Below are 22,333 nucleotides of genomic sequence, written 5' to 3'. Positions count from 1 at the left end.
CCTCCGGAGCACTGACTGCATTCTCTAAAAGATACTGTAGAGAACAGACGTATTGACATCAAGACTGGTAATCCCATACAACGTAGGTTTGTTCAGAACCGTGTAATCTGTTTACACAGCTGTGAATACTGTATGTACAGTACAATGCCATGGGTAACCTTTATGACTGCATTTTTTATTTTATATATCTCATTACAATTTCCCTAACTTGTCTTCTTTTTGTTTACATTTATAATACGGAATGTTGTGTAGAAAATGTATTTGATGATGATTTGCCCCTTGAATACGTACAAGTGTAATTCATAAAATAATGACGGTTTGCTCATTCACCCTCCCCAATTCATGATCAGGCAGTCTCCATAACCTGTTTTGCTCTGTGAGTGGCATCCTTTTATCGTTGTTTGTGCGTTAGAAAGAACCCTACAAGGCAAAATCCCTCTGAGGAAGTGAGGAGTGTTATTCGATTCAGGAATGCACAGAAAGTGACACTTGCCAAAACGTATTATCAATTAAAGCAGGTGTATGGTGATGTGGGAAAGTTGTTCAGTAATGGACAAACAAAAGTTCTTGGGCGATGATGACTTGAAGTTTGCAGTAAACAACTGGTTCAGTGGACTGGAGGCAGCCAAGTACAACAAGGGGATTTTAAAGCTTATGGACAGATATGATAAATACTTAAATGAAGGGTGTTATTAACTGCGGAAATAGACTAAGGTACTCAGTGAACAAGATTGGGGATAGCCAAGAGCTCTATTGCAACCAAAATAAGAGACGGCATATACAATCTATTTTCGCTGGTATTATACTCCTGAGAAACTTGGCAAAATGTTACCGTCTTCCTCACCCAATTGCTGGCGGGTTTGTGGCGTCCTTGCTTGCTTAATGTCCCACGTAAACCCACGTCTCCTTCCTCTTGAGTTTTACCCACATACGTGAAACCCATGGGCAGCAAATGTTGTTTCCTCTTCACTTCTCTCTCTTTCTCTCTATCCCCTGAACTGGTGTTTAGGCGAATGACCAGCCCTGCTATTGCATAGGGCGAATACCCATTCGCCGTTAAAAAATAAATAAATAAATAAACCTAGCCAAAAATAAACTGCACTAATACACCCTGCACCCATGCACCCTGGCAGGATTCCTCCCTCTGGCATAACAATGAATCACACTTTACTTCCCCAAGCAGAGAGCAGTGTATGGCTGATATCACTGGAGGGTAACGCAAAAGTGTACAGTGCCGAACGCAAGTTCTCTGTTTTAATACATATATTGAACCCTTAAGTAGCAGTAAGCAGTATTCATACTTATCATATGTTTTTGCCAATGCATTATCCATAGGGTGAGCGTTTTGCCAGTTTATAAAATCTGCTTTTCACTTTAAAGGCACACTGTGTGTTCTCTGCAGTAAATAAAGTATCTGTTATGCAGTTGCGGCATAAGGTGTTGAAATTAATATAACATTTTGCATGATTTCTTATCTTCTATTTTGGCTCTTAGTATCAGTGAGCATCTGTGACTTATATCCCGGCTGTGAAAATGTCAGTGTGAGGAGTCGGAGCATGATGTTCGAGCCGGGTCTGACTAAAGGAGTACTGGAAGTCTTTGTTTCACCATCCCATCACCCTCACTGCTCTGTGGATGACCAGTCCACCAAAGCTATTGACATCCAAAATGCCAATCTTAATGGTATGCTTTACATAATCAGGCATGCTTTATGGGGGCTTTATGTTCAGTACCTTGCTGTCGCAGTAAGAATGTATAAGCTATAGACCATTATAGGATTTTCATCAATGTTCCCGCATTAGATGGAGCTGTAAATAATGAGGACAAGAGACAGCCAAGTACTTGATAAACGGACTTCTGATACTCTTCTAATGTACAGGAATTGACTTTGCATTTGTCTGCAAACACACCATATAAAAATAAATTGGAGTAAAGTCTTGGACATGTTTTACTGATAACCTCTTCCACCAAACAAATAACCCGGGTTATTGCCAGGGCAATCTGGGTCAATATTTGGTGTAAAAGGGTCTCAGAAAATGTATCCTGCTCCATTTACTCAGGAATCTAACCCTGGTAACCACCAGGGTGGAACCTGGGAAGGACCCAAGTAGCCTGCGGAGTAAAGAGGCTGTTGCCCAGATCGGACTTGGGTTTTTGGTGGAAAAGGGGTATTACTAAGGAGATCTGAGATGTGTAATAGCTTCAGTTTCAGTCCACTTACACTTTATTTAAAATTGTCTTTTAATGTTTATTGACAACCTTGTATCTAATGTGTAACCCTTGGTATGAAAAAACCTTTACAGGTGTGGTGACCATTAATATAGTTGTAGACTATATTCGATTGTATCGTTGGGTAGAGATTGAAAATAAGCTTCAGAAGGAAACAAACTTGTAGTCTTGAAAGCAGCACTTTTTCTGACCTACATCCCTCTGATAATAATTTTATTTTATTTTTTATTTTTTTTGTAGGTGTTGGAGACATCAGTGTTTGGGAATTTTCAGGAAACCCCACATATTACTGCACCTATGATTATTTTGCTGCAAATGATCCCACATCAGTTCACATTGTTGTTTTCAGCCTGGAAGAACCATATGAAATTCAGTTAAATCAAGTGATCTTCTGGCTCAATTTTCTGAAATCCCTTGTTCCCGTGGAGGAGCCAATAGGTATTTAATCATTTCCATTTCTTTCCTACAGAAAATTGGAAAATCAGAGCTGTAGTAAGCTTGGAGGAAAGATCACGTATTAACTTATCAGCCCTTGCTTGAGGTCAAAACATTTGTATAGTTGTGAAAGGACTTACACGATTTTAGAATTAGTAACATAGGCCTGTCTTGTCATATTCCCACAATAAACAGTGACTTTTAAAGCTTCTCTTTTCTGTTCACCACTTTATAATGGCTGCAGAACATGCATTTTAACAAGAGGACCAATGAAAAGCCAAGATGTCTGTGAAAGCAGCTTCACATTGACACTCCCACCCATGTTGTCCCTTTTCTTTGGGACCTGTGAGACTAACCACAGAGACCAGGGACCAGAGTAAATCTTGGGCTCTGGGAAGGAGGCTCTCTGTGTCATTGTAACTTGGGTGCATGGCAGCAGCTACAGTACTGCTCAGGAAGCTACATTAAAGGCACAACTTTCACTGTATACAATTATTTTATATGCAGCAGCTAACCTGATTTTCCTTGCAAAAATATTCTTGTACTATTTCTCCTCGGTCAGTCCCTTCATTTTACCAAATCCAATGTCCTATTACTTTACCCTTATACTAGACCAGTGGTCTCCAACCTTAATTGGGGTGTGAGCTACCCCCTCCCCCCGATGCGCGTGCGTTCCTGCAACAGTGGGTGTGGTCTCACAAAAGTGGGTGTGACCTCACAACTACAAGTAATGGCTTCCCCTCCCCCCTCGACCCGTCCACGTAGTGCAAGATACACAAATAATGCACCTCAGCAGTGCCAGATATTCAATAATGCCTCCCAGCAGTGCGAGATACTCAAATAATGCGCCCCATCAGTGCCAGATACAATGCCCCCACCAGTGCCAGATACAATTCCCCCCGCAGTGCCATTTAAAATGCCTCCCGCAGCACCAGAAAAAATGCCTCCCTCCCACAGTGTCCGATACAGTCCCCCACACAGTGCTAACCCTTGCTGGCTTCTTCTACTGCCGCCGGTGCTGCTCCTCCTGTATGAGGGATGGAAGGGGAGGAGAGCGCAGCGCACGCCTCTCCTGTGAAGTCCGGAGAGCGGCTGCGGTGAGGGTGACCGTCTCCGGCGGCGGCGGGCATTTAAAAAATGGTGCCGGTAAGTGAGCCAATCAAAACTCGCGGTCCAGCAGCCAATCAGGTGCCGCCACTGTCGGTCCACAAGCTCTGATTGGCTGAAGGCCGGCACCATATTAAAAATTAAGGGAGGAGGAGTGCCAGTGACTGCACAAGTCCATGCGCTCTGTGAGCTACTGAAAATACTACGGCGAGCTACGGGTTGGAGATCACTGTTCTAGGCCATCATTAAAACTGTACACACAACTCCAAACCTGTATCACTTGACTACTCTGCGCATGATCTGCGTCATTTATCCACACTCATTACTTGCCCCTATTCCAGTATAGAGGATTCAGACTGCAGCCATTCAGTGGAATGCCCTCCCTTGCACAACAAGACTTTTTCTAGCCTCAAAATCTTCAATCATTTACTGAAAACTCACCTCTTCAGGCAACCATATCAAATTCCAGAACCTCATTAAGCTATTCTGCCTGATGACCACTCTTCTATTCATTCTACCCAATTATCACCTCTTTACACAGTTCACAAATCATCCATCTGTTCACTTTTTATACTCAATGAAACCACTGAACCCAGATGAACATTGCTGTGGGACTGGATCGTGTAGACCACTAGAACAGGTGTTTCCAAGGCACACTAACAGTCCAGGAATTTATGTTAGCCGTTCTTGAGCACAGGTGACTTAATTAGTACCTCAGTTATTTTGATTTAACCATGTGTTCTCAAGCCAGAATATCACTAAAACCTGGACTCTTAATGTGCCTTGAGTACTGGGGTTGGGAATCACTGCACTATAGAGGGTTGATAGTAGTAGGTGTACGATGCAGCCACCCAGGGCACCATAGCTACTCTGTGGCACCTGTATTTGACATGCAGTGTGCCTGGAGCGGCATCTGACAGCTAAGTCCCAGCAGCAAGTTGCTGTTTAAAAACATGAAGTTCATTTGTTTAAAAGCACATGTCTGCACTCCCCTTATTATTGAGGTCATAATTTCTCAGGGGATTGCCAACTTTATGGCTGGGCCGTCCGTGAGGGAGCAGCCAGGTCGCACAACAGGGGGGCATGGATCCAGAATAAGGGGTGGTCTGGGGGCATGGAGACGCGATCGCATCATCGCGGACCCACCCACAGCTTTACAAAGCTTTACATTACCAGCATCTTAAAGCGGCGGCAACCTTTGAGGAAGATTTGCCACTTATCAGGGTGGTTGGGACTGTCGCCCGATTTTTCGTCAGCATCCCGGGCGTTCCAGGAGAGTAGGCAAGTATGATTCACATGGCCATTCACATAAGTATCTGCCTTGTTCTAGTAATGTTACTTTTGGTAACAATCTGAAAACTGCAAATCATATGCTATGGATTTAATGTAACTTATTTTACTTTGCATTTATCTATATTTACTGTATATATAAATGCAAAAGTCCTCATTCACTCACTCACTGACTCATCACTAATTCACTTACTTCCTGATAAGTTAGGGAACTTCAGGTGGGAAATAGGAAAACTATGTAATTAGAATTGTAATAAACCTCCCCTAAGGGGATAAACTGTGGGTTGATGTAATGATGACATTTCCGATGCGTGGCTTGCGTTGCAGGAACGATAACGTCCAAATGGACAATCGGATAAAAATTTGGATTGCGCCTCTAGTGTGTAGACTTTAATAAACTACCAAAATGGTCCTGTCACTTTTTACCGTATCTGCTATGGGTGCTCCTTGGGTAACACCAAGAACCATGGATTCATATTTACATACATTAAGACGTCTCAAATTTACATCTCTATAGATTTACCAGATTTTTAACACTCATTTATATTTATAACCATGAAAATCAGAAACTCCCAGGCCGAAGAACTGGTAGAACAGCTACAGTAGTTTAATATAGATTTTACTTTGGCCAAAAGTCCCAGTAAGAGCCGTTTAGATAATGTTTTCTAGCCTTCCCAGCCAGCTGCTCATACTGTTATTGAGAGCAGACACCATATCATGAGAGGTCGGCAGAGGTCAGAGTATTTACTGAACTATGCAATTGTCTTCACCTGGCTTAATTAAAGTTCTAATAAGTCAATCTCCTTTTCAGTCTATGAAATCCTAAATAATGACATCTTAATTAATCTTACACGATGGAGATAAAGCCCTACAGTTGGGCTCATTGTGCCATTGCCTCTATTATTGTGTGCCGGTGGTAATTTCACAGCGAGGTAATGGTGAGATATGAATAACATCCAGTCCTTGAGAGCGTCTCATTGTTCTGTAGTGCAATGTGCAGCAGTTATTCACGTCCACTCACTTAATTAGAAATGTAGATTGCCATACTCGTATAGTGATTCACAGAAAATGTGATAGAACCAGCAAAGGGTAGTTTCGGAATTTGGCGTGTTTCTCATGTTACAGTCCACTTACCACAGGGCATGTCACATTTTCAGTGCTACTGGTTTCCCTGGAAATCATTTACGGAAAGATTTGTCACAGTACGTAGGTCTTATGGAGAACTCATTTAGATACTTAATGGGGACTAAGCTATATAACTCAAAGTAAAAATGATTGGCCTATATTTTCAAACATTTTATTAATGTCTGGTGATTGACTTGAAATGTTAATCAGGCCATGTAGTTTACCTTACTGAGCTGCACAATAAACACTAATCATCCAATGCACAGCAGCAGATGGCACGGTCTTGCCACAAGCTTACCACATGAGCGTAGGTTCTGGACTTTACTTCCAACACTAATCCTGATTTTCTACACCATAAGATCACTTTCTCAGCTTATGTTTTAGAAGTGTAATGGAATCTCTGAGCTGGCTTAGCAGTGTATATCCAATAAATCCCATCGCAAGAAGCCGTTTTCCACTTCTGACCTGGGGAAGTATTTAATGCTGAATCGCAGAACATTTCAATGTACCCACCGGGAAAGGTGCTTGCAATAATTATAGGATTCTTTGTATATTTACGTATGTAACATATTTAGTAATCCTTGAGGTACTGCAGTGTGCTTAATTAACAGTGTAAGTATAAAAATAAAGCATCCGGAATTAATTTCCCCTGCAAAATCCCCACAGCCTGTAGTCTCAAAAGTAGTTTAGAGAAAATATTATTTTCAGTACACAGCAAAATAAAACCGCTCCTAACGGTCATTTTTCAAACACAGGGGCAGATGTATTAAGCCTGCAGAAGGCATAAGGAAGTGATAAACCAGTGATAAGTGGAAGGTGATAACGCACCAGCTAATCAGCTCCTAAGTGTTAATTTACATATTGGTGCTGATTGGCTGGTGTTGTTTATCACCTTGCATTTATCACTGGTTTATCACTTCCTTATGCCTTCTCCAGGTTAATACATCTGCCCCTCTGTCTGTAAAATGACAGGAGCTGATTGGCTGGCACTTTATCACTGTGCAATTTATCACTTTCCAAAGCTTGATAAATCTGGCCCTTACTTTCAAATGGATTGTCAGCACTTTTTATGGTGCAGCCAGCAGATCAGTAATATGTCCAGTGTATTCACATAATTGTATCGGACAATGGCTATAGAAGTGGGGGGGAAAGAAAATAATTTGTGAATATTGTTTGGAGGTAAACATGTAGCAGTCAGCTTCCAAAAAGACTCTTTCAAACAGCAGATTAGTTAAATTAACATCTTTGCTCTCACATTTTACATCTAAAAAGACTTGACAGTTAAAATAGTACATTTATGTTATCAAATATTTAAGTATACTACACCTAACGTTGACATTTAAGCCTACTAAATCACTTTAACATATTCTATAATGAGATCATTGCATTTTACTTAAAGTATGTAGTAAAAACATAATTACTCATTCAATTACTCGCATTCTGAAGATTATAGTCCTCATTACTGTCAGTCACCAGTGACCTGGAGTGATCTATATTTGTGTGGAGGCAGATTGATACAATATGGATGTAGAGCAACCTGCGACTTGCACGAGAATAATTTTGTTTTGTTCCTTTTATATTCTAGCTTATGGAGGAAAGCTAAAGAATCTCCTACGGGTGGTCCTGGTCGCCACTCACGCGGATATTGTGAACCTCCCTCGTCCCGCTGGAGGAGAATTCGGATATGACAAAGCTGGGTCGCTGCTGAAAGAAATTAGAAATAGGTGATTGTCATATATTTTGGCAGTTATGGCAAATGTAATGTGTAATTTCAGTCCGCTTTTACCAGAGAATTAAAACAGTCTACAGCCATCAAAATTTTTATGCTTAACCACTTGCTTGGCATAGTTGTAGGTAATATGACCAAAGCCAGGAGTCCTTTACCTAGCTTGGTCATATCCCATATGAACGTGATGACCCTGCTATGTCCACCTCTGTAAGGACGAAATCCTTTCTGCACAAGTGCAAAACGGACTTCTGCATTGCCCCCCTGGGAGTGACGCATCAGTCTATGACCGTTGGCATCACTCCCCAGAATGCCTTGCGAGTGGCACTCTGGGGCACATGTGCTGGAACGATTACCCTTCCCCATCGCATCTGTGCTGATCTGTGCGTGGGAGGACATCTTTTTGTGCTTTGGGGTGTATGACCTAGTTCTTATTGCTCTATAAATAAATAAATATATATATACAGGTTGAGTATCCCATATCCAAATATTCCGAAATACGGAATATTCCGAAATACGGACTTTTTTGAGTGAGAGTGAGATAGTGAAATCTTTGTTTTTTGATGGCTCAATGTACACAAACTGTTTAATACACAAAGTTATTAAAAATATTGTATTAAATGACCCTCAGGCTGTGTGCATAAGGTGTATATGAAACATACATGAATTGTGTGAATGTACACACTTTGTTTAATGCACAAAGTTATAAAAAATATTGGCTAAAATTACCTTCAGGCTGTGTATATAAGGTGTATATGTAACATAAATACATTCTGTGCTTAGACTTAGGTCCCATCACCATGATATCTCATTATGGTATGCAATTATTCCAAAATACGGAAAAATCCCATATCCAAAATACCTCTGGTCCCAAGCATTTTGGATAAGGGATACTCAACCTGTATGTGTGTATGTATATATATATATATATATATATATATATATATATATATATTCAGTAAATAGTTGGGGCGCATTGGCATTGGGGGTGGGAGCTGTGCCCCAGGGATCTATTATCAGTAAGAAGTGGGGGTGATAATGCTGGGGATTATTTTGCCGCCGTGGGGGCCATTTCTACTTGGAGGAGGGAAGTATTTTACAATTAGGACCCATGGACACGGGGGTGGGGAGTGGGGTGTAAAATCCCCCCTAAGTATGTGTGTTGTTTTTAATAAAATATTTAAATAAATGTAAAAAAAATAAAGTTTAAGCTTTATTAAATTTAAAAAAATGACTGACTGGTTTTGGGGGGGAAAACAATTGTCACTTGAGTGGTTAAAAGACAAAAACATTTTTAAAATTCTCGCGCTGAACTATGGAGATAAAATGCATTGCTCATATTCCATTCCATTCCAAACTCTGGTATAAAGTATGAATTCACTACAGACAGCTGGAGCTTCTCCCACTTGTTCACTTGCCTTTTAAATGATTGCCGCTTTTAAAAAAAATGTATGCGTACAGCCGTATCGCACTGCATTACATGTGGCCCCATGTCCTGATTTGATTTCACACAGTGATTTGAGTCGCTGTATTGTCACTGGCCTGCCCCCTGTTTATGAGTCAACTAGTCTACACAAGTATGGCAAACTTTCACAGTCTCTACATGTTCAATCACAGAAGCACTGACCTTTACACTGGGTGATGAGTAGAACTTATCATCCCATTACATTGGGGTAAATAAAAATAAGCAAAACTAACCCGAATAACTGGGCACACTTCAGCAGCCACTGGACTTCCTGCAAGTTCTCTGATCTGCGGGGGGAAAAATAAGAATTTACTTACCGATAATTCTATTTCTCGTAGTCCGTAGTGGATGCTGGGAACTCCGTAAGGACCATGGGGGATAGCGGCTCCGCAGGAGACAGGGCACATCTAAAGAAAGCTTTAGGATCACCTGGTGTGCACTGGCTCCTCCCCCTATGACCCTCCTCCAAGCCTCAGTTAGGATACTGTGCCCGGACGAGCGTACACAATAAGGAAGGATTTTGAATCCCGGGTAAGACTCATACCAGCCACACCAATCACACTGTACAACTTGTGATCTGAACCCAGTTAACAGCATGATAATAGAGAAGCCTCTCGAAAAGATGGCTCACTACAACAATAACCCGAATTTTTTGGTAACAATAATTATGTACCAGTATTGCAGACAATCCGCACTTGGGATGGGCGCCCAGCATCCACTACGGACTACGAGAAATAGAATTATCGGTAAGTAAATTCTTATTTTCTCTGACGTCCTAGTGGATGCTGGGAACTCCGTAAGGACCATGGGGATTATACCAAAGCTCCCAAACGGGCGGAAGAGTGCGGATGACTCTGCAGCCCCCAATGAGAGAACTCCCGGTCCTCCTCAGCCAGGGTATCAAATTTGTAGAATTTTACAAACGTATTTGCTCCTGACCAAGTAACTGCTCGGCAAAGTTGTAAAGCCGAGACCCCTCGGGCAGCTGCCCAAGATGAGCCCACCTTCCTTGTGGAGTGGGCATTTACAGATTTTTGGCTGTGGCAGGCCTGCCACAGAATGTGCAAGTTGAATTGTACTACAAATCCAACGAGCAATAGTCTGCTTAGAAGCAGGAGCACCCAGCTAGTTGGGTGCATAGAGGATAAACAGCGAGTCAGATTTCCTGACTCCAGCCGTCCTGGAAACATATATTTTCCGGGTCCTGACCACGTCTAGCAACTTGGACTCCTACAAGTCCCTAGTAGCCGCAGGCACCACAATAGGTTTGGTTCAGGTGAACGCTGAAACCACCTTAGGGAGAAACTGAGGACGAGTCCTCAATTCCGCCCTGTCCGAATGGAAAATCAGATAAGGGCTTTTACAGGATAAAGCCACCAATTCTGACACGCGCCTGGCCCAGGCCAGAGCCAACAGCATGACCACTTTTTCTGTGAGATATTTTAACTCCACAGATTTAAGTGTGTCAAAACAATGTGACTTTTGGAACCCAAAAACCACCTGGAGATCCCAAAAGTGCCACTAAAGGCACAAAAGGAGGCTGTATATGCAGTACCCCTTTAACAAATGTCTGAACTTCAGGGACTGAAGCTAGTTCTTTTTTGGAAGAAAATTGACAGAGCCGAAATTTGAACCTTAATGGACCCCAATTTCAGGCCCATAGATACTCCTGTTTGCAGGAAATGTAGGAATCGACCCAGTTGAATTTCCTCCGTCGAGCCTTACTGGCCTCGCACCACGCAACATATTTTCGCCAAATGCGGTGATAATGTTTTGCGGTTACATCCTTCCTGGCTTTGATCAGGATAGGGATGACTTCATCCGGAATGCCTTTTTCCTTCAGGATCCGGCGTTCAACCGCCATGCCGTCAACGCAGCCGCGGTAAGTCTTGGAACAGACAAGGTCCTTGCTGGAGCAGGTCCCTTCTTAGAGGTAGAGGCTACGGATCCCCCGTGAGCATCTCTTGAAGTTCCGGTTACCAATTTCTTCTTGGCCAATCCGGAGCCACTAAAATAGTGCTTACTCCTCTCCATCTTATCAATCTCAGTACCTTGGGTATGAGAGGCAGAGGAGGGAACCCATACACTGATTGGTACACCCACGGTGTTACCAGAGCATCTACAGCTATTGCCTGAGGGTCCCTTGACGTGGCGCAATACCTGTCGAGTTTTTCCCAACGGTTTATAATCATGTGGAAGACTTCTGGGTGAAGTCCTTACTCTCCCGGGTGGAGGTCGTGCTGAGGAAAACTGCTTCCCAGTTGTCCACTCCCGGAATGAAAACTGCTGACAGTGCTATCACATGGTTTTTCGCCCCGCGAAGAATCCTTGCAGCTTCTGCCATTGCCCTCCTGCTTCTTGTGGCACCCTGTCTGTTTACGTGGGTGACTGCCGTAATGTTGTCCGACTGGATCAACACCGGCTGACCTTGAAGCAGAGGTCTTGCTAAGCTTAGAGCATTGTAAATGTCCCTTAGCTTCAGGACATTTATGTGAAGTGATGTCTACAGGCTTGACCATAAGCCCTGGATATTCCTTCCCTGTGTGACTGCTCCCCAGCCTCGCAGGCTGGCATCCGTGGCCACCAGGACCCAGTCCCGCATTCCGAATCTGCGGCCCTCTAGAAGATGAGCACTCTGCAACCACCACAGGAGGGATACCCTTGTCCCTGGTGACAGGGTTATCCGCTGAAGCATCTGAAGATGCGACCCGGACCATTTGTCCAGTAGGTTCCACTGGAAAGTCTTGCGTGGAATCTGCCGAATGGGATTGCTTCGTAGGAAGCCACCATTTTTACCCAGAACCCTTGTGCATTGATGCACTGAGACTTGGTTCGGTTGTAGGAGGTTCCTGACTAGCTCGGATAACTCCCTTGCTTTCTCCTCCGGGAGAAACACCTTCTTTCTGGACTGTGTCCAGGATCATCCCTAGGAACAGAAGACAAGTCGTCGGAACCAGCTGCGATTTTGGAATATTGAGAATCCAATCGTGCTGCCGCAACACTACCTGAGGTAGTGCTACACCGATCTCCAACTGTTCCCTGGATCTCACCCTTATCAGGGAATCGTCCAAGTAAAGGATAACTAAAATTCCCTTCCTTCGAAGGAATATCATCATTACGGTCATTACTTCAGTAAAGACCCGGGGTGCCGTGGACCATCCCTACGGCAGCGTCTGAACTGATAGTGACAGTTCTGTACCATAACCTGAGATACCCTTAGTGAGAAGGGTAAATTTTGACATGAAGGTAAGCATCCTTGATGTCCCGAGACATCATGTAGTCCCCTTCTTCCAGGTTTGCAATCACTGCTCTGAGTGACTCAATTTTGAATTTGAACCTCTGTATGTAAGTGTTCAAAGATTTTAGATTTTAGATTTTAAAATCGGTCTCACCGAGCCGTCTGGCTTCGGTACCACAATAGTGTGGAATAATACCCCGTTCCCTGTTGCAGGAGGGGTACCTTAATTATCACCTGCTGGGAATACAGCTTGTGAATGGCTTCCAAAACTGCCTCCCTGTCAGCGGGAGACGTCGGTAAAACAGACTTTTGGAAACGGCGAGGGGAATACGTCTCGAATTCCAATTTGTACCCCTGAAATATTACCTGAAGGATCCAGGGGTCTACTTGCGAGTGAGCCCACTGCGCACTGAAATTCATTGAGAACGGGTCCCCACCGTGCCTGAACTTGTAAAGCCCTAGCGTCATACTGAGAGCTTGGCAGAGGCGGAAAAGGGTTTCTGTTCCTGGGAACTGGCTGATCTCTGCAGCCATTTTCCTCTCCCTCTGTCACGAGCAGAAAAGAGGAACCCTTTTGTCCGCTTGCCAACTAGGACTGCGCCTGATAATACGGCGTCTTATTTTGAGAGGCGACCTGGGGTACATCCCCTTTTTTTTTTTTTTTTTAAGGCAATACTTCCAAATGTCGTTTGGAATCCGCATCACCTGACCACTTTACTGGTATAATTGGACAACGCACTTATACTTGATGCCAGTCGGCAAATATTCCGCTGTGCATCATGCATATATAGAAATGCATCTTTTAATTGCTCTATAGGCAATAATATACTGTCCTTATCTAGGATATCAAATTTCCAGTCAGGGAATCCGACCACGCCAACCCAGCACTGCACATCCAGGCTGAGGCGATTGCTGGTCGCAGTATAACTCCAGTATGTGTGTAAATACATTTTAGGATACCCTCCTGCTTTCTATCAGCAGGATCCCTAAGGGCGGCCATCTCCAGAGAGGGTAGAGCCCTTGTTCTTACAAGCGTGTGAGCGCCTTATCCCCCCTAGGGGGTGTTTCCCAACGCACCCTAACCTCTGGCGGGAAAAGGTATACTTTTTATTTCTCAGATTCAGGAAAACTACAGGAAGTTTTTCCTCACCAAACATAATACCCCTTTTTTTTGGTGGTATTTATATTATCAGAAGAGTGTAAACTTTTTCCATTGCCTCAATCATGCAATGTGTGGCCCTATTGGAAATCACGGTTGTCTCTTCACCGTCGACACAGGAGTCAGTATCCGTGTCGGCGTCTGTATCTGAGGTAACGGGCGCTTTAGAGCCCCTGTATGAGACGTCTGGACATGCACAAGCTGAGTAGCCGGCTGTCTCATGTCAACCACTGTCTTTTATACAAAGCTGACACTGTCACGCAATTTCAACAGTACATCCACTCAGGTGTCGACCCCCCAGGGGGTGACAACACTATTACAGACACTCTACTCCGTCTCCTCATCATTTTTCTCCTCATACATGTCGACACAAACGTACCGACACACAGCACACACACAGGGAATGCTCTGATAGAGGACAGGACCCCACTAGCCCTTTGGGGAGACAGAGGGAGAGTTTGCCAGCACACACCAGAGCGCTATATATATACAGGGATAACCTTATATAAGTGTTTTTCCCTTTATAGCTGCTGTATTGTTTATACTGCGCCTAATTTGTGCCCCCCTCTCTTTTTTAACCCCTTTCTTGTAGTGACTGCAGGGGAGAGCCAGGGAGCTTCCCTCCAACTGAGCTGTGAGGGAAAATGGCGCCAGTGTGCTGAGGAGATAGGCTCCGCCCCTTTCTCGGCGTCCTTATCATCCGTTTTCTTGTATGTTTTGGCAGGGGTTAAATGCATCCATATAGCCCAGGAGTTATATGTGATGCATTTATTTTAGCCATAAAAGGTTTTCTATCGATTTATTGCGTCTCAGGGCGCTGCCCCCCCAGCGCCCTGCACCCTCAGTGACCGGAGTGTGAAGTGTGCTGAGAGCAATGGCGCACAGCTGCGGTGCTGTGCGCCTACCTTTATCTGAAGACAGGAAAGTCTTCTGCCGCCGATTTTTCCGGACCTCTTCGCTCTTCTGGCTCTGTAAGGGGGCCGGCGGCGCGGCTCCGGTGACCCATCCAGGCTGAACCTGTGATCGTCCCTCTGGAGCTAATGTCCAGTAGCCTAAGAAGCCCAATCCACTCTGCAGGCAGGTGAGTTTGCTTCTTCTCCCCTTAGTCCCTCGATGCAGTGAGCCTGTTGCCAGCAGGTCTCACTGAAAATAATAAACCTAAACTAAAACTTTCACAAAGAGCTCAGGAGAGCCCCTAGTGTGCACCCTTCTCGTCGGGCACAGAAATCTAACTGAGGCTTGGAGGAGGGTCATAGGGGGAGGAGCCAGTGCACACCAGGTGATCCTAAAGCTTTCTTTAGATGTGCCCTGTCTCCTGCGGAGCCGCTATCCCCTATGGTCCTTACGGAGTTCCCAGCATCCACTAGGACGTCAGAGAAAAATACGGGACTTTGCGTCCCTCTATCTCCCCCGCCATATATGATACAATGATGTGGGCACGCTTGTTTGAAAAAGGAGACTCACCTCTTTCAGACTATCTTTTCCACAGAAATGTATTTCGGGTGATCCATGTTTTCACCAGGCATTGACCCCTGTGCTATAGTAAAGTTTTGGGAGTTCAGGAACGGTGGAAGATCTCCTCCCAACTAGGCATCCATTAAATCAGGAGCATATACATTTGAAAGAGGGGGTTCCTACTAGTTATTATCTGGTGATCACCGTACAACGTTGACATCTGCTACAGTGCTCACTCGCCACAATAATTTCACCAGCAACTGTGTGGGCATCACCATGTGAAAGAGGATAGTCTGCCCTTACCATAATATATAGCCCACTAGTAGCTATGGTCTGGTGATAATTAGAGAATATTACCCTACGTTAATAGAAAGCAGAATTTTTCATATATGGGTGGGAGAGCACTACACACTGTATCACGTCCACAATTACAACGATCATCCACATATGAAAGAGGGGAATACTCTCTTCCAAATGATATTTGGAAGAGAGGATTCCCCTATTGTCTGGTGAGTCGTCTTGTATAAATAAACACTTCTGTGATCCGTTGCTACTTCCGGGGGCAAAGCATTGGATCATCTGCAAAAACGTTGGCCATCTGAGTAATCCTCAGATTACATAGGGTAGCCGGTGTGTGAACTCTGTGGGAAGATCTAGACCCTGGCCTCAGTACGCCTATAAAATGTGGCGAGACTCCATCATTTTGTAAAACTGTGTCTCCCGTTTCACCCCATACGGCCTACTGCGGTTTGGGGGCACTGAGAATGATCTCACAGAAGGAGACCTGCACATGCACAGATTTCTCACTATCAGTGATATTGGGCCACGATTCAGAATACAGCGCATATGTAAAAAACTGACCTCCGCACTAGGGTGAGAACCCTCAGCAGCAGAGGGGGGTAATTTCAGGTATATTGCTTATCTCTGTTATACACAATAATTTCCCATAGAGGCTATACTTTCTTTTAATTTGTTGAATTAATGTTATTCCATCTACCTATTCTATTTTGAATTACAGTAAATCGGCTGTCTTCAGTGTATCCTGTAGTCTGGTATATGTTCTTTGCAGTTGCAAGTTTTTAAGCCAAATTATATATTTCAATAGGGGTGCTGGCTGGTCAAGTCCTGCAGTATTTGATGTACTGAATACTACTTTTTATTGTAGAGTACATCAGTTAGTATATGTGAGGTTAATACTACATATTTCATTGTATTATTATGATCTAGAATCCCATGTTAGCATAAAGAAATGTGTTCTCACTTGATAGAATAGTGCATTGCATTACAATTGCTGTGGCAGAGGCTGAGGAGTACACGCACCAGTTTCATCACCACAACACTCTCCTAACCTGTTTTTATTGCGAAGTGTCTAGTGTGTTGTGCTCACTGATACGCCTTTCCTGAGCTGCTGTTATGGCTGCATTTATTTTAAAGTTAAAATGGAATAACAGAACAGCTGGACAATGCAGACAGAAAACGAGGATCACCTTGTGTGACTCTCTTGTCCTGTATCCCCAGCAATAGTGTTCTCACACCCTGATTTATTTACTGTTTGGTTGCCTAGTGTGACCACTTATAAACAGAAGCGTTCTGTCCCTGGGGTGTTATTCTGTTTATGACTTTGCAGTTAGAAATTTTAAAGATACAATAACTCCATTTTCTTACACTTTCCATGTGATTTATATAAAAAGCAGTCAAGCTATCTGTATAGTGTGACAGGGCCTGCTGCATACAGTATGCAGCCTAATTGCTGCACTACCATTGTTCTTATTGTATTGCCAAATACAACCTCCTGTACAATGTAACAATCCCAGCTTCTGCCTCTGTCTGCCATCCTGTACTGCACATAGAAGCACTCTACTTTCCTGTGGGACATGTAGTTCTATGGTCATGCTAAGGGAAGCTCATGAAGCCTGCTGAGTGTAAACCGTATCTCTGTTAATGGGTGGTCTTCAGTATGCCGACTGACGGGATCCCGGCGCACAGTATACCGGCGCCGGGATCCCGACAGCCGGCATACCGACACTTATTCTCCCTCGTGGGGGTCCACGACCCCCCTGGAGGGAGAATAAAATAGTGTGGCGTGCCACCGTGCCCGTAGCGTGGCGAGCGCAGCGAGCCCGCAAGGGGCCCATTTGCGCTCGCCACACTGTCGGTAAGCCGGCGGTCGGGCTCCCGGCGCCGGTATGCTGGTCCCCGGGAGCCCGACCGCCGGCATATCGTAGTGAACCCCTCTGTAATATCACATTTACCTACCTGCGGCAAACAGAGACCATTTATTGTACCTTTAGCACATATATGGCTCAGTACATTACACTTTTTGATTACATGTACTTGGAGAGTTTTATGTTTTGTACCATATGTAATATTGTGGTTTTATATCACATTTGAATGTTACTTAATCTCTGTATAAATTTGGAATATATGTAATTTTTCTGCGTTGGCAGATTTGGCAACGACCTTCAGATTTCAGACAGGCTCTCTGTGTTGGATGCTGGTGCATCTGGTTCCAAAGATATGAAGCTTCTGCGCAATCACCTGCAGGACCTAAGAAGCCAGCTCGTTTCGGTAAGTCTGTGGCTGACACTGACTATATATAGATCTTTATTGGTTAAGTTGTATACAAATTGTATGGGATTCTATTATTTGTCTCTTTGCTCACATGATTAGCTAGAATTGTCAGTATGCACCTATCTTTAATATAATATATTAATATTTTACCCTGATGAAGCATGCTCATCAGAAACCTAAGTGAGATATCAGATGGCATGATAGAAGACAAAAAGATCTATATACAGTACAATTGTGCAGTGTCTTTCCTTTATGCTGTAATGTTATGAGGTTGCACCCTCTAGTGGCGATATCAGGTTTTTCCATGGAAAATAGAACTGATGAACTTTGCATTAGACAGCCAGAAAATTTGTAATACTTGTTTACAATAATTCTAATGTAGTAAAATACAGCATACGAGCGATAATGATTATGTGAATTTACATCCATTTATGTTCAGGACTCGTCAATATCTCTTTATAAGGGCCGTGATCAGCGGCTGGTTCTTTCTGAGTTCTCTTCCATTGTTAATTAGGCAATCCCCACACTATATCCAGCATTTTATCTCAATTATAACAGGACATACAGTTTGTAGTGTTGATAGTATAGCCGGCAGACATTGCTTGTAGGTATGGAATAAATTTTACTTTAAAATGACAATCTGACAGTTTAAAAAAAAAAAAAAAAAACGCGTTAGGTGCTGTATGTTGTTTGGGATCATTATTTTTCTGCTGTCTTTTGTAGGCTTGTCCACTAATGACACCTTTATGTGAGAAGATTATTTCAGTCCTTCCGTCGTGGAGAAAGCAAAATGGCCCCAATCAGTTGCTTTCATTCCAACAATTTGTCTATGATGTGCAGGAACAGCTGAATCCACTGGCCACTGAGGATGATGTCCGGAATCTCGCACAGCAACTGCACAGTATGGGAGAGGCAAGTAAAGACATCTGCCCTTCCCCGTCCAGCCTAGGAAATGGGGATTGAGTGTGTAAATGCATGTAGCATGCCTGTATTGCTCTTTTACAAACAGTTAGGTCAGATTAAATATTTTGCCCAAAATGTGGCCAATAATGTTCCTAAATTGACAACTCTTCACTAATCTATGGATTCATTATAAATAAATCTTGTAGATCTATTTATTATACAAGCAGATAGCTGTAAACCTTCTTATTTTGTAACCTACAAATGTAATACACTTTATGACTTATAAGAAAATCAAATAACAATTTCCTAATTTTTTTTGTGTTTATGGATTGTATTTGTTATTCGCTGCTAGGACATCTAAGTTGCGTAATATTAAAGTATAACTTTTTGTTTTACATAGATCAACATCATGCAGAGTGAAACTGTCCAAGATGTGGTACTCTTAGACCCACGGTGGCTGTGTTCCAATGTCCTTGGGAAACTGCTGTCTGTTGAGAACCCAAAAGCCCTACACCATTATAGAGGGAGATACACCATGGAGGATATACAGCGCTTGGTCTCAGACAGCGATGTGGATGAGCTTGTACAGATGTTGGATGCCATGGATATTTGTGCTAGAGACCTAAGCAGTGGGACAATGGTGGATATCCCCGCTCTTATTAAGACTGATAATCTGCACAGGTCATGGACTGATGAAGAGGAAGACATCCTGATTTATGGAGGTGTTAGAATTGTTCCTGTGGAACACCTTACTCCTTTCCCCTGTGGGATATTTCATAAAGTCCAAGTCAATCTGTGCCGGTGGATACACCAGCAGAGCACTGAGGGTGATGCTGATATACGTTTGTGGGTGAATGGCTGTAAGCTAGCAAATAGAGGGGCAGAAGTGTTGGTGTTGCAGGTCAACAATGGTCAAGGAATTGAAGTTCATGTGAGAGGACTTGAAACTGAGAAAATTAAGTGTTGTTTACTTCAAGAATCTATTTGCAGTATCATTGATAACTTATTTGCTGCCACACTGCCCGGGCTTTTAACCGTAAAACATTACCTAAGCCCTCAGCAACTAAGGGAACACCATGAACCAGTAATGGTTTACCAACCAAGAGACTTTTTCCGAGCCCAAGCTCAAAAGGAGACTTCGCTGGCGAACACTATGGCTGGGTACAAGGAAAGCTTTAGCAGCATATTATGCTTTGGATGTCTGGAGATTTACTCCCAAGGTAGCCTAGGCATGGATCATCACATCTCTGATCTGAATATTCTGGTTAAAAGGAAACTAAGCCGCCTTCTAGACTCTCCAGACCCGATGGGCAAAGACTGGTGTCTTCTGGCTATGAACTTGGGGCTACCAGAGTTAGTTGCCAAATATAATGCTAGCAGTGCGACACAGAAAGATTTCCTCCCAAGTCCGGTCTGTGCTCTTCTGCAGGAACTGGGGAATGCTGCTGATAGCACTGTAGCAATTTTAATGTCAAAATTGAGGGAACTTGGGCGGCGGGATGCAGCAGATTTTTTACTCAAGTCGTCTTCTGTGTTTAAAGTGAGTTTGGATGTCCAAGGGCAGGAGGCCTACGCAGCAAGCTGCAACAGCGGCACCTCATACAATTCTATTAGCTCAGTAGTGTCGCGATGACTGAATGATTCATGAACTTCTATACTGCAACTCGTGTAAAGAGTTTAGTTCTTATATTATTCTATTCCTAAGGTATGAGTTATAAGTCATTCATTTATAAGCATTCAATTTGCGAATGTTACATGTCCTATAAACCTCGTACTTGGTGACCTTTCTACTTTTAATAAGAATTTGTTGCCTTTTATCATAGATTTTTAAAGGCTCATATGTTGAACTTTTCAATCCAGACTTCTATATGAATGTGCTGCTAATTTACTGCCACCCGGATAAAAGCTGTCCCTTTTATTTAAATATTGGTTATTTTATACATTTTAATAATTAATGGGTACAGCTATTCATTTGTATAAATAAGGCTGACACTTTCCACCCATATTATTTGCTTAAAATGAATATTCTGCTGTCTTAGTGGATTGGAAGGCTGGCTGTGATTCCTCACTCTGGACAGAAGGCAGTCATGTGAGTGCCTTGCTGGGGAAGGGGACAGATTGTTGCTGCAGTGTTGCCCTGAAATGTATTTAGCTTCATGTGCTCTACCTCTTCATCACTGTCTGCATGATAATCATGACCAGTGTGTCAGTCCCCATGTAGAACGCACAACATCTTTCATTGTAAAACATAGTTAACAATACGTACTGTACTGTAGATCCTTGCATTCTTTCCAGTGCAGTCTGCAGTGTGACTGTATGGCTCAGGTACACACTTGATTTTACCAGTCAAGAACATATGTGAAACTTACATGTCAAAAGTATTAGAGGCTTCATCCACCTGGATTCTTCAGAGATTGACAGTCATTTAGAAAAGCTTTATTTTACAGTTTGTTGCGAGGCCTTCAAAATGCTCGGGGTTAAAGAAGAACATAAAATAAATTGGTTACAACATCTCAGGTATAGGTTCTTACAAGCTTCCATCTTTTATGTAAGACTTGTATCTAAAGGAGTGAAGCAACAAACACCTATTGCAATATTTATAGACACAACAGGCATCTTTTTATTGTTATTATCAACAAGGGCGTGTTCATAGACTTCCTGTACTTGAAACACACACAAGCAGATCTATTTACCTTGCTGCCAATATTCAATGGATTACCCGTTTCAATTGTGTGCTTTCTTTTGGAGATGCATGCGAAGAATGGAATATTTTATGTTTATATACAGGAATGACATTCCCATTTTTAAACTTTTGTTTGTGGATCAATTTTAAAACTTGTTTTTATATATGTACATATCTGTGAATAAACATGTTGCCTGTTGCACTTTGTTTGATCTTTTGATCAGTTGTACTGTAGTAAAAGAATCCAAAGTACATGAGTGTTGGAGTGTGGTTTAAGGTGACTGTCGACCTATAGTGGTCGACCTAAACATTGTCGACCTAGACACTGTCGATAAAACGAACCACACCCCTGACAATATGTCTGTGTGTGTAGCCAGAATAAATGTTCCTACTCTCTCTAAAGATTACCATACACATAGCATATTACAATTGCTTATTATGATTGGCAGCTCTGTGTTTTATCCGGTCTCTAGGTCGACAGTAACTAGGTCTCTAGGTCAACATGTTCTAGGTCGACAGGTCAAAAGGTCGACATGAGTTTTTCACAATTGTTTTCTTTTTTTGAACCTTTTCATACTTAACGATCCACGTGGACTACGATTGGAACGGTAATCGGTAGCGGAGCGAGGCACCTTGGGGTTCCCGGTCACTCTACTAAGAAAACAACACCAAAAAGACATTAAAAAACTCATGTTGACTTTTTGACCTGTCGACCTAAAGACCCTGTCAACCAATAGAGGTCGACCTAGTTACTATCTACCTTCCATACCACACCCGTTTTATCCTGTTGCTTTTATCTCTTATCCTGACTAGACATTCGACTGATGCACACATTACAAGAAACTATCTCAAGTATTCAATCACATTGTTATCAAATAAACAATACATGGAAGTGTTCAAAAATATAAAAGAATGTGAACACAGAAGGCATAGAATACACTTGTATA

The 22,333-nt window shown here is 42.9% G+C and overlaps 1 protein-coding gene across 1 annotated transcript in view; it reads left to right on the top strand.

Annotated features, from left to right (window-relative positions):
- Window positions 1-21,588, top strand: part of DAPK1 (death associated protein kinase 1) — a 244,935-nt gene extending 223,347 nt beyond the window's left edge. The window contains exons 21-26 of the mRNA XM_063913762.1: window positions 1,495-1,683; window positions 2,470-2,667; window positions 7,772-7,910; window positions 17,677-17,797; window positions 18,524-18,712; window positions 19,104-21,588. Of these exons, the coding sequence (XP_063769832.1) occupies window positions 1,495-1,683; window positions 2,470-2,667; window positions 7,772-7,910; window positions 17,677-17,797; window positions 18,524-18,712; window positions 19,104-20,336 (2,069 nt within the window). The 3' untranslated portion in view covers window positions 20,337-21,588. The remainder of the gene's footprint in view (window positions 1-1,494; window positions 1,684-2,469; window positions 2,668-7,771; window positions 7,911-17,676; window positions 17,798-18,523; window positions 18,713-19,103) is intronic.
- The last annotated feature ends 745 nt before the right edge of the window (window positions 21,589-22,333 follow it).

Source organism: Pseudophryne corroboree, chromosome 1 (genome assembly GCF_028390025.1).
Source record: "Pseudophryne corroboree isolate aPseCor3 chromosome 1, aPseCor3.hap2, whole genome shotgun sequence".
Classification (NCBI taxonomy): domain Eukaryota; kingdom Metazoa; phylum Chordata; class Amphibia; order Anura; family Myobatrachidae; genus Pseudophryne; species Pseudophryne corroboree.
Note: the sequence above shows the minus strand (reverse complement) of the source record. Positions and strands in the feature narration are given on the sequence as shown.